Genomic DNA, 13,176 nt, shown 5'->3' with positions numbered 1-13,176 from the left:
ATGTGATAATGGAGCCATCTTTGGCTAACGGAAGCTGTCTTGTATCTGTGTGTGTGTGTGTGTGTGTGTGTGTGTGTGTGTGTGTGTGTGTGTGTGTGTGTGTGTGTGTGTGTGTGTGTGTGTGTGTGTGTGTGTGTGTGTGTCTGTTTGTGTGTGTACGCTGCCTCCTAGGCTACAGTGTGTTTGTAGTGGGTGTGGCAGACGTGGACACCTCAGAGCTCAGAAGCATCGGCAGCAAGCCCAGCGAGAGGCACGTTTTCGTGGTGGACGACTTTGAATCCTTCGACAAGATCCAGGATAACCTGATCACCTTCATCTGCGAAACGGCCACTTCCAGTAAGGAGATTAAAGCAAAGATTGACGCCACGCTGAAGTGCTTAACAAACGTGAAGAGGAAATTAAGCAACACCTAAAACCTCATTCTCATATCCTCAGGGCACATTTTTTATTTTAGTTATTCTTTGTAATTTGTATTGTTTATTTTCATCCGTGTCCTTACTGTAACTATCAGCTTCCTTTGGATCTTTGAATAACTTGGAGTAGCTCTCTTTCCATGTCAAATCGCTTTGACCTCAATTTGCTGCCAAAGGAAGTGTGTTGAGAGAGATTAGTCACACTGACTATACACTCGTGCACACACTCGCTGCTAACTTCTGTTTCACACACACATTACAACGTCTCTGCTCTCTTCTACAGCTTGCCCTCTGATCTACATGAACGGATTCACCACACCTGGTGAGTATACTATACAACATAACCGTCCTGAGTATATTTACTGCCCACCTTTTCACTTTGTCCCATCATAACGGTGTGTAATCTAAGGCAGCGGTTCTCAACCTGTGGGTCGGGACGCCCATGATTTTGGGGGGGTCCCCAGATGACAGTGAAGTGACAATTTCAGTACTTATAAGACCTTTTTAATGCCAAAAAAAGAAAAGAAAGTATAGACCATTTCTGCATCTAAAGTATAATCAACAAACTATACTATGAAAACTGGTCAAACATTGGTCAAGTTGTCAAATAATAATATTATTTGCCTCTTTCTTATATTATAAGAAAGAGGCAAAACTTTTGAAGATAGCAGATCTACAAGCTCACAACGCCTCACGTTGCGAGGTGTTGTGAGCTTGTAGATCCGCTATTTTCACAATATTTATCTGTGGAACCGAGTCAAACTAAATTGAATGCCTCTACTCCTACATTTCAAGTGCTTGTCAGAGTCAGTGGGGGGTCCCCAGTTGAAATATGATCATTTTGGGGGGTCACGGCCACGGGCCACGGCCTGAAAAGGTTGAAAACCACTGATCTAAGGCCCTGTGTTGACTGTTTGACACCCAGGCTTCAGGATGCTGGATGCTTTCAACATCACGGACAGGACGTACGGCGGTTATAACGGCGTCTCCATGGAAACGGGCTCGTTCAACAGCTACATTGCCTACCGGCTGCACAAGAACTCCTTCATCAACCAGCCCACTAAGTAAGAGCCATGATGTTCTACATGCCGTGTCACAGCGTTATAAATAGCTGATCTACAAGTTTGCACCGCATTGCATGCGACACTTTGTGATCTTGTAAATCAGCTATTTTTTACCTGGTTTAAGGCTTAAATGAGCACATCTTCTACCTTCACATTATTGGTCCTCACTAATGCTCTATTATAAGATAGCACCATTTTTGTCTATTCGCTCTGTGTCTCAGAGGTGGGCTGTGGACAGTTCAGAAACCTTCCTACCTCATTTCAAACGAGACTTCTAACTTAAAAAACAAAACAAAAAAAGACAAAAAAAGGCTTCTATTTCAGTGTGGTAACTTACCAGGAAGAGTTTCCATTAGATTGGAATCCCCATCAATGATGTCACTGGTAGGCAGCTTTCTGAACTGAGATGCAGAGCGAGTAGATGGAAAGGGTGCCATCTTAAATGCCATTCACACCGAGCACTATAACTAGTATAAATAAAACTAAAAACAAAACTATAACGATATCGTTCACCATTGTATTTTTTTTAATAGTCGGTGTGAACTCTGCCATCCATTTGACTTTATATTCTATATTTTTATAGTTATAGTTATAGTGCTCAGTGTGAATGGCCCTTTACAGTATAATGAGCATTAGTGAGGCTGAGGACCTATCATAAGAAGATTGAAAATGGGTGTTATAAGTGGTTCACACGTGTGTACATGCATGCTTGATCATTTGACCATGTACTTGCTGGTTTCATATTCCTGCACACCTCTGTTGATGGATTTTTGTGCCTATCTGTGCACGAGTGTGGTTTTATGCCCATGTACATGGCTCTCCATTCATAACCATGCGTGCCTCTCTTTTTATCTGCATGTTCCCAAGTCCTTGGCCTCTTCTCTTCCTCTTCTCTCGTGCACTATATTCTTGGCCAGCCCACCATCATTATTCATAATGATCTTCAGCGGCCTCCGCAACCTCCATCCCCAGTGCCCAGCGGCCTTAAACCCACACGCCAGCCAATGTTTGTTGTTGCAGCTTGTAGAGTATGAGGTGTTGGTGAGCAGAGAAAAAATTATTTGGAGAGTTAAACACTCCCCTGCCTGGGCGGCGGGGCCCAACCGTCTTAATGGGAGCAAAGGAATCGCCCCCGGGTCGAGCACTCTGGCTCTTTATACGGCCCCATTAAAATGCCCTTAGGCAATAGTTGAACCACTATTCAAGGATCTTTAGCATGCTTTGTTAATTTGTTTATAATGAGCGTAGTCGGTGTGCACGACAATCATTGCCCTAATGCTCAACAAATGGAAACACTTCGAGCCACGGTAGAGGAAGAGAGGGGACAGAAAATACTTTCAGTATGCGGGTGATTTTTAACGAGGCCAAGGAAGAACTGGCAACCATTTACAGGTTCTACAGTCTACATCCTGTCAGGAAGGTTGAATAGTCTTACTGTTGCATTGCGAGCATTGTTGCATCTCATTGTTGCACTAACTCACGAGGACTTTGAATGTGTCTTGTGCTGCAAACTGATTCATTGACAGGATCTGTATAACCGATTGTGACTCTTCGCCCCGCAACCGTAACGCAATCTTCATGTGTTTATGAAATACTTGAACTTATCCAAATGCTTTCAACCTTCACAAATGTGTTTTGGGATTATGGGGAGGTGGCAGGGGAGCCTAGTAATTAGAAAAACTATCCCTGCTATATAGCCTTGATCTTTTCAATGGTCATGGGGTAACCAGTTTTTTGCGCATATCAACATACGTACTGAAATAAGTAAAGGTTGCCAACAAAATGTCTAAAGAGACGAAGACAAAATCAACTGAAATCTGGACTGGCAGATCAGTGGCAGTAGAGAGCTCAGTGGTTATCAGTGTTGTTGCAAGCTCTGTGCTGTGTTTGTGTTTCTCTGACCCACTTCTGATCACGTGTACATGTTTGTGCTCGCCAACAGGGAAATCCATCCGGATGGTCTTCCCCCATCCTACACCATCATCCTGCTCTTCCGCCTCCTTCCTGACACGGCCACCGAAGCCTTTGATATCTGGCAGATTTCCGACAGCAGCAATAACCCCGAGGTCGGGGTCACCCTCAATCGTAAGTCCCCCCCCTCTCAATGTGGGCCTCAGCTGTCCCTGACCCAACATCTGCACAGCTGTTAAATGCTTCATTCCTCTTCGATCCCTTTCTGCCTCCCTCCATGGGTTTCTTTCTCGTCATTGTATCCCCGTTTTGTTTAATCTTCAAGGCAGAATCTAAATTAAAACATTTTTATTGGACTGCTGTACATAGAAGGACAGTCCCAAAGGTGTGAAGAGTGATTCAGTTCACTACTTTGTTTTGGTTTTTATCTCGACCATTGTGTCTTTTATAAGCTGACTGAATGCACGTTTAGCGATCCCTCACAATGGCCTTATTCCATCCTCGTCCTTGCTTTACATCTTGCCCCTGTGCACCGACATGTGTTCATCTATGCACACATTGCGTGCCACAGCATCATAACGTTCCTGTCAGGGACTCACCAGACACTTTCTTCTTTTCAGCTTCCAGCAAAACAGTCACGTTCTACAACAAGGACACGCGGGGAGAGATCCAGAGAGCCACGTTTAATGAGGAGCAAGTGAAGCGAGTTTTCCATGGGAGCTTCCACAAGGTAAACACCATGCACAATTCCAATGGGAAGAATGCTGTCTGTGTCACATTGTGATATTATTCAAGCTTGGCAACTGTGAGACTGGGTGGTTTTTACCCGAGGCGTACTGTATGTGATCTCATTCGTGAATGATCGGAGATGATCTGGCACTGTGGCTTGAGTGTTAGCAGATTCTGTTGAGACTTTGCGTGAATAATTTCAATACATCTGTGGTTATCTGCATTGATTATTCTTTTCAGATGTGTTTGAACATCATTTTATTTTCCGTGGCGTTGGTTTTTGATTACAATAGATATCTTGTGTTGGATTTGTATGCACCCCTTAAGGCAAAGATGCTCATCTTTGCGGAAAGAGTTCTTGGACACATTTAACCATATAGTAGTTGATGACCTTATGTGTGACATTCACGCCTCATTTACTCGGCCAAACTACCTTTTAAGGTGAAGACCTTACTAGAAGTCAGAGCCAAGACCGGGGTTCAAGGTATCTTGTTACCCCCATCACAATGATTCAAAGCTATCCATCTTTCAGCGGGAAAAGGGTCTGACGCCAAAGTATACATTAGTGCTTTTTACAATTTGGCGTTAAGCTTGGTTTTCTTAGACCAAAGGCAGTTAATATGATTCATGGGTCAGAAAGGCTATAAATATAGTTAGGAGAAGTTGAAGGGGGCGTCAGTGACCTTTTAGAGACCTAGCGCAATACAGTACTATTAGCCACAGAGGTCTCCCCACGTGCTGATTGGATGCTGATGTGATGGCGGCTGACTCTGAGCTCCAAACCGTTGTGTAGTAGTGGTGGATTGGATCAGCTTTTGTTTGGGTTTAACTTGTATGCGGTAAATGCAGTCCAGTGCATTAGGAGTCTGGCCAGGTTGTTGGCAAACAGAATGAAACATTCGCCTACTGTGTACAGTAAGTGCCTTGAGGTATTGTTTCAGGAATGAAAGCTTGACTGTAATTTTGCTCTCAATAAGCAGAATTTCCTTCTTTAAACCTGACTGTTTCTGACCTCAGAACTAGAATCCAGTTACGTTTTTTTAAAGCTTAAGGAGAGCAGGTTTATGCTGTTGGCGTATGTCACCAAGTCTAAATAGAATTTACCATGACTGAATTGGGATATTTCTCTTTCCTGTCTCGGAAATGTAGTGAAACAATTGATTACATTTACAAATAAAGCCATTCATCACTGTGTCAAAACCTGTCATCTGTCAGGGTTCAATGTCAACATGTTTTTTTTTGGTCACTGGTACTATCGGGCCAGGCGGTTGAACAGTAGCAGGCTGGAGGCTGCGATATTATTATTATGGAATAACTATGTTTGTTTTCTTTTGCCAATTTTTTTTCCTTTTCCCAGCACTGGCCCAAACGATCCAGTGAGCTCTGGAGTTAACTGTCGCGCCATGACTTTCTACTGGCCCTGTGTCGTCGGGGAAAGCATTATTATTGAACCATGTTTGAAAATTCACTGTTCGTTTATAATGATTTAGTCACATACCAGGTTTAACAGCCGTGATATACCGTTGTTTGTAAAGCGCCAGAGTCTCCCAGGGTCACAGCAGGGGGTTTAAAGGGGACATCAAACGCCTTCCCCTTCAACTCAAAGCAGCAGTGGATATAAAACATCCCCTGTTATGTTCCCCCAACTGGAGGGCGTGATGGATTGAACAATGAAAGAGTTTATTTTTATACCGACCCGGAATGGCCTTAAACAGCTAGATTCATCACAGAAACGAAAAAGGCACCAAAGGGCATGTGCAATTGCGATTCCGATTTTTCGTTCCCAGGAAGAACAATGTACCCTTATTTCGAAACAAAAGTTCAAAGATTTCCTACTTCCAAGGTAATCAACGGATTGACCCTTATTTCTTTCCTTAACTAGGGTTTTAAAGCCAACATCAAACATCGCCCACTTCCTTCCCGGTATTAGAGGGTACAGCTCTTGTCTCAGAGAACGCTTAGTGAAAAGCCAATGTGGGAGATAGATTGGCTTAGGAATCAGAGTGAACAGTTAATGTCTTTTCAATTCGACCACTACACGACTAATTAAAGGCTAACTTCATGAATGAGTGGGACCCTGGAAAATGCTGGGTTCAGGCTAGATGCGAGTGACATCACCAAAGTGACATCAACGCTGCTCTAGTTGGATGCCAGCCTGCTCTGTGTGTGTGTGTGTGTGTGTGTGTGTGTGTGTGTGTGTGTGTGTGTGTGTGTGTGTGTGTGTGTGTGTGTGTGTGTGTGTGTGTGTGTGTGTGTGTGTGTGTGTGTGTGTGTGTGTGTGTGTGTGTGTGTGTGTGTGTGTGTGTGCGTGCGTGCGTGCGTGCGTGCGTGCGTGCGTGCGTGCGTGCGTGCGTGCGTGCGTGCGTGCGCGCGCGCGCAGGGCTGACGCGTGTGTTTGTTTTGTTAAGACTGTGGCCGTGGAGGAGCCTCCAGTCTGAATGTACCCTGTGTGGCTGCGTTGTGGTGCGGTAGTTGCAGAGCGGTCTGTAGCGGTCTGCCTACCTGCTTATTTGCTGGTCAGCGATGCCGAGTGGCGTGCTGCTGCTGCTGTGTGTTTATTTGTTGTCAGTGGTTTCCCAACACTTATGTCCATGGTCGTTTACTTGAGTGACCCAAGTATCTGTGCTGAAACCTCAGAGTTGCGGTTTGACACAAACGACAGCTGAACTTAATGTCCGGAACAACCGTGACTCACAGAACAAACACATCAATGTTGACCCTCAGGTATTAGGGTTACTGCTTTTTGCAGTACATTTATCTTTATGTACTGCAGCTACCATATACAAGTGGTACTTTTTTTCTCCTTTTTTTTTTTTTTACCAATAATGTGTTGCAATATGAGGTTTATAGTTATTTGTCATGATTGCTAAAGTAAAAAAGCCATTCCGTCATTTCAAATGCAGCGTCTATTTTCGCCAATTGTCATGAGAATAGAAGAACTCTAGTCACAGAACAACACAACTGTTCTTATGTGGATATAAATAGTATGGGACATGCACAGACGGTAATTTAAAAATAATAATAAAGGAAAAATCCAGGTTGGAGAGGTCAGCGTCTACCTCACTGCTGGCTGATCATGTGGGAAAGCTCTTAGCGATAGCTTTAACAGACGCCGGTCCCCTAGCGTGGCTGCGGGAGGGAATCCCCTCCCTGTAGAGGTGGGGGACCTCAGGGGGGGAAGTAAGAGAGAACGTTCATCTCAGACAAGGACATTTCTCCTGAACTCACGCTGACATTATGCGCCGTCGTCGGGGCTTTGTACCCCCGAGGCCCTCGAATGGAAATAGGAGTGTGTTTTAGTGGTCGCAGCCGCACTACGATGTTTAAGGTTCGGGCCCCGTGCTTAAAGCCACACAACCTTTAATTGTTCTTTCAGAAGTTCCTGAAGTCATTCAAACTTTCCTTTCAGGGACTGGATTGGGGAAAGGCTGCTGTGCCAGTGTATGCATGCACTAATTGAGCAAGAGGGGGGGGGGGGTGAACAGAGCGCTCCACAAAGCCCAGAGCTCTTTATGACGCCGCTGGCCCTGCAGTCGAACAGACACTTTGTCTCAGTGTTCTTTGACTGCACTCTTTGTATTCCCCCCCGTTTAGGACAGTATTTTGACTTGGATGCCTTGGTCCTGGTAAAAGAAGTCTGCTCATTGTGACCTGGCCAAGTAGAATTAATGAACTGAAAAACCATGCTAGAAATGCGGAAAATGATTTAGTGACTAACTCAAAGTAGCTCTCGATGCAATATTTCAAGCCCGGGCCTCTGATGAGCAGTGTCTTCCCAGAGCGGACATGGGAGCTTGCATTCTGGCAACAATAAAGCGAGGGAGCTTGCATTCTGGCAACAATAAAGCGAACATTGGTCAATGGAAGTGGAGATTTAATAGACAATAGGCATCCTGTCCACCGAGACGGGCATTTAATGGACTAGCTTTACATTTTAATTTCCGTTTTATTATCAGCGATGCTAACTTGCTAACTCTCGGTTGCATTTTCGTGGAGAAAACGCACGCTGCACCTGGGCCATTAACGGAATGGTGAGCGCACAAAAGTGCGAGCGTGAAAGGCATAGGTTTAGAAATACAAACAGGGGACGAAGACAGAGCCAAGAACAATAAAACTGAGTCTGATAGAAATCATGGAAGTATATCGATGGAGTCAAGGGGAAAGAACCTGAAATGTAACCAGATGTATATACAGATATACTATCTGTATAATGTGGACGACGTGGAACGTATTTCTCTTCTTTTTTCTTTAGATTTATACTCAGCATTCTCTGCTTTATTTAGATAGGCGAGTGTAGAAAGACAGGAAACTGAAGGCAGAGAGAGGGTATACAGTACAGTACATGTGAGACAAGACGGGAGTCGGACTCGAACTTGGTTGTGACTGAGGAGGAGAAAGAGTTAGACTGGCTCAACCAGTCCAACTAGTTTAGCCACCAGACCAGACACCCCATATGGAACATATTTCTAATATGGAATGCATGTCTATATTGCAGAGAGACCCTTTACATTTAGAAATAAAACGTTCTTCATCTTTCATGGCTTGACCACGACCAAGTCCAGATCACTTGACAGTAAGCAATGTCAACTGCAGTATGGCGATGGTCGATAGGAAGCTGGCTTTCATGAATCATTATTTTCCAGGGACTAGACTGTATTTATTGTGTTTACGTATTGGTCAATGAGGTAATATATACATAAGCGTTAGTTGCACATCCCAGTATATCATTGAGAGTTATTTTGGTAAGCCCTCAAGAGCATCATGGTGTAATATATCCATGCCAGAATCCTGGGGTAACAGACACCCCTCTCCCCCTGCGGTCTGCCTGACGGTCTGTTCTGTTGCCAAGGAAGTCAACTGTAATTTTCTGATTGGTTGCCAAGAGCTATGGCCTAGCCTGTGGTTGGTGCAACTCTGTAGAGAGAAATGTTAGCTTGCTTCTTTTTTTTTTCCTGACAGAAAGAAAGTTTGTCGGCCTGTGTTCAGCAGGGGAAAATTTGCAACAGTGAGGGAAAAATATGGAAAGTGTAGCACTTTTGATGGGGCACCACAAATGGTATGATTTCAAGATGTGGTATATAGGATTCCCTGGGCAGGAAATCTCAAAATCTGGCACCTTGTCATTGTATGTTGTTACACAATCACTAATGCTACATGGAAATGGCAACTGTTACACAGTATGTTTCCCTTCTTAATGTTCCGTTCATCTGTTAAGGCAGGGGTTGGATGCCAAAACATGGGTTTCGTGCCAAAGCTCCTGACCACTCTTGTGTAATGTCAGAATCTGTAATTAGCATAATTCTGTGGAGACAAGATTGACTAAACATTTGACCAAATGCAGCGATTATGTGAAATACAGCATCAGCATCTTTGTAAGCATCAGATGGGTTCACCGAGGTTGTTCCTGCTCGCTTGGTTAATTTTTCTTATTTTCTACGTTTTCTCTTTTTAAAGGGGCAATCATTCCCCCTCTCAAGCCAAAATAAATGCCAAACCAAGCTTTTCCAAAGCTGTAAATATCCTCAGTACTCAACGCCAAGCATTTGTATTGAAACAAAGCTGCCAGGTGTTTAGCAATTAAACACGTCGTCGAAGGTTTTGCTAACCGCCTATCCATTGTCTTTCCCGCATGCAGCTCCACATCACCATCTCACCAGAGAAAGTCAAGCTCATGATTGACTGTCAAGAGGTGGCAGAGAAGCCCATCAAAGAAGCCAACAACATCACATTGGACGGCTATGAAGTGCTTGGAAAGATAAACAAGCCTGGAGGCGGAAAGAGGCAATCTGCAACAGTAAGTTAAAAAAAGAAACGTACTGCTACCAGTGGTGGAAAGTAACTAAGTACATTTACTCAAGTACAGTACTTAAGAAGTAAAATGTTGAGGTACTTTTTACTTTATTAGAGTATTTCCAATTTTCAATACTTTTACTTCTACTCCACTACATCTCAGAGGCAAATATTGTACTTTTACTCCACTACAATTATTTGAAAACTTGAGTTACTAGTTACTTTGCAGATATAAATTATCATGTTATAAAACATACATTAACTACCTTAGCCATATTTTATACCTAGGCTATTTGAAAATAGCTGATCTACAAGCTCACAACGCGTCGCGATGCGACGCATTGTGAGCTTGTAGATTGGCTATTTTCAAATATTTTAGTTCTTTTACTTTTAGTATTTTAAGTACATTTTGATACCAATACTTTTGTACTTTAACTCAAGTAAATTTTGAATTCCGGACTTTTCCTTGTAACAGAGTTCTATATTGCAGTATTGATACTTTTACTTAAATAAAACATTTGAGTACTTTTCCCACCACTGACCGGTCGCAGAGGTTGCCAGGTTGAATTCGTTCACCCAGTTCCTCATCCATACTGTAACTGGCACGATCAACAATCAACAACAGGCCGCTTCTCACTCTCTGAGGGTCTCGATCTTCGTTTGCGCTGGCCTGATTTCTCAAAAGCGTGCCTTTTTCATCCTGAATGGGAGCCATTTGTAACACCCCTCAATGTTTCCCCTTGTCTGTGCTTTGTTAGTTCCAGCTCCAGATGTTCGATATTGTCTGCAGCCTGAGCTGGTCCACACGGGACAAATGCTGTGACCTGCCCGCCACGGTAAGCGCAAACTATATCTCGCTGGCTTTCGGAAAGTGTCATTGTTGTAATTCAACATCATTTGAACGTAGCAGTTGTACTCTCCTGACTGCCGATGTGAAAGCAACGTAAAGGCACGTTGCAGAGATGTTTCTCTCTATCTCTGTCACATGCTGAATCCATTTGGATGATTTAAAAAATGCACTCTTGGAGGGAGAAGAAAACCAGGGGGAAAAAAATAAAACAGTCCTTTTGTATTTTTTTTTCTTTCCCTATCCATCATCACCCAATGTTTAGATCAATGTTTGGAATGTATGGTCAGGGAATCATGGCTCTTACTCACGCATGTACTGTAGCCTATGCCTTTAGGGGCATTGCAATTTTACAATGTTTAGGATATACACACATGTTGCTATAAGCTATAGTCAGGCTAAATGTGAGGCTCAGAAATAGGCTGCTCTTTGAAATTGTTGTCTGGACACATATGAATAGAACATTGTAGCCTGCTGTCTAATAGCACCATTCTGACTGTGGTCAATATGCCCTCTCAATCACATAGAAACAAGCGCTTCTTTTCATCATAGGCACATAGTAAATCATCATGCTCATGATCTGTGATATGTCAAATACCGGATGCATGTGCAGTTAAGCCAATTATACGTTATTTGTGTATAATTTACATCAGATATTAATACATCAGATATTAATGCAATGATTGTAGCATTATATGACTTATGTCAAATGCTCATTTCCTTTAAATATTTTGAAGGCTTTTAGCTGTCATAAAGAGTTCTGTCCTAAATTCCCTTACTGATTTTGCTGCTTCCCGTCACATTTCTCTACAAGCTACTTTTCCATAATGGCTTTCGCAGGTTTTCTAATACGTCTCCTCCTCTTAAACTCCAAGGGAAAACCAAAGGCACCGCTGCCAGTGCATTGTCACTCATTTACATCAGGAATCTTCACTTTAGTTTACCCCATGCAGTTTCTGGGTTGCCACAAGTATCCTGGGGATGTCTAGAGGACCATACTGTGCCAGGACTCTTAAGATGTGTTTCCTTAAAAACCTGCCCTGATTTGTATGTATCTCTTCTCCTCATCCTTCCTTTTCAGAGAGATGAGGCCAAGTGCCCGTCCCTTCCTCACTCCTGCACATGCACTCAGGACAGCATTGGCCCTCAAGGGCCTCCTGGACCTTCGGTAAAGACATTACACATCTCTCTTCTTGTCTCTCATCACCTCCTCTGTCTCTGTCAGTCCTCGCCTGATTGTAACGGCTTTCTCATAAGTCACTCATGTGGTGATGATAATGATGATGATGATACCATATATCTCTCTGATTTTCTAGCCAGATAGGTGTATTGTTACGATAGACGTAGAGACAGTGTGCTACATAGTAAAGTCCCATTTAAGTGTGAGAGTTTACAAATATAACAAAATGGTCCGTTACGCAGAGTTACAAATGGATAAGCTAACACTGGAGGATTCTACTGTGCACTTTTTGTACTATTGTAGTTTGCAGTTACTGTCGATAGTAGAGACAAACCAAGGACATCCCTAGCGAAAAGGAGTGGTATTTTCCTTTTCCCTGCAAAAGGGGAATCGAGAGGGGGATGAAACCAGTGGCATGCGAAACGACGTGGGGGCTTGGGGAGACGTGTCAAAAGATAAATGCCCGTCGGAAAAAACAACGGCAGCAGACTCCTTGAAGAGGAGGTCTGGAATATGAGTGCTCGGCAACCTCACTAAGCCCCAGCGAGGATCATTTCTGATGGCTTGCGTTTTTAGGACCTCTGGAATCTGCTCCTGCTCTTACACTCACTCTCAATCATCACCGACTGCTTTTTCTGTCTCTCTTTGCTATCGTAGGGAAGCCCAGGCACCAAGGGACCACGAGGAGAGAGAGGAGATAGCGGCTCTGCTGTAAGTTACAGGCTGCACGCGCTTTTTGACCGTTTTCTTTTACGTTCTTTGAATTGTAATGCATCGGTCATGTAAAAGTTTTGAACCAGTTCATTACCAGCCAGTAAAAGACACATTTGCACAATAAAGGCAAAATAATGTTCATATCTCAAAAGCAATTACTGAATTGTCTTCTCTTGAGAATACAAAACGAATAACAGTTTATTACATTTCTTGGCATGATTTAAAGGTGGCATTCACTGTGTGGTTTTCTAACATTTTGATGTAAAGGCCAAAGGACATGGAACCATTTGAAAATATTTTGTGTCAGGGACCCCATAAGAGAAGATTTAAGAGACACTAGAACGCCCTCAAGGACCCCTGGGGGTCCCCATTTTAAGAACCTCTCAACATACAGTATGTTGAATGGTCCAATGGGCACATTTCTCAAAATTCTCTTGACACTGTGGTGGTTCATTTTCCTATCACTGATTCTCAAATGATACTTAAGAACCAAATAGACCCTTACGGGTCTGTAACTCAGAGAGCGTT

The 13,176-nt window shown here is 43.3% G+C and overlaps 1 protein-coding gene across 3 annotated transcripts in view; it reads left to right on the top strand.

The window, feature by feature from the left end:
• col12a1a (collagen, type XII, alpha 1a) overlaps positions 1–13,176 on the top strand; it is a 93,743-nt gene that overhangs the window by 67,653 nt on the left and 12,914 nt on the right. For all 3 annotated transcript variants that reach the window (XM_080414725.1, XM_080414726.1, XM_080414727.1), the window contains 9 exons: positions 172–336; positions 697–735; positions 1,339–1,477; positions 3,420–3,562; positions 4,009–4,118; positions 9,753–9,911; positions 10,666–10,743; positions 11,836–11,922; positions 12,592–12,645. In XM_080414725.1, coding sequence (XP_080270851.1) covers positions 172–336; positions 697–735; positions 1,339–1,477; positions 3,420–3,562; positions 4,009–4,118; positions 9,753–9,911; positions 10,666–10,743; positions 11,836–11,922; positions 12,592–12,645 — 974 coding nt within the window. The remainder of the gene's footprint in view (positions 1–171; positions 337–696; positions 736–1,338; positions 1,478–3,419; positions 3,563–4,008; positions 4,119–9,752; positions 9,912–10,665; positions 10,744–11,835; positions 11,923–12,591; positions 12,646–13,176) is intronic.

Source organism: Gymnoscopelus braueri (genome assembly GCF_963280865.1).
Source record: "Gymnoscopelus braueri genome assembly, chromosome: 19".
Taxonomy (NCBI): domain Eukaryota; kingdom Metazoa; phylum Chordata; class Actinopteri; order Myctophiformes; family Myctophidae; genus Gymnoscopelus; species Gymnoscopelus braueri.
This window is presented reverse-complemented; position numbering and strand designations above follow the sequence as displayed.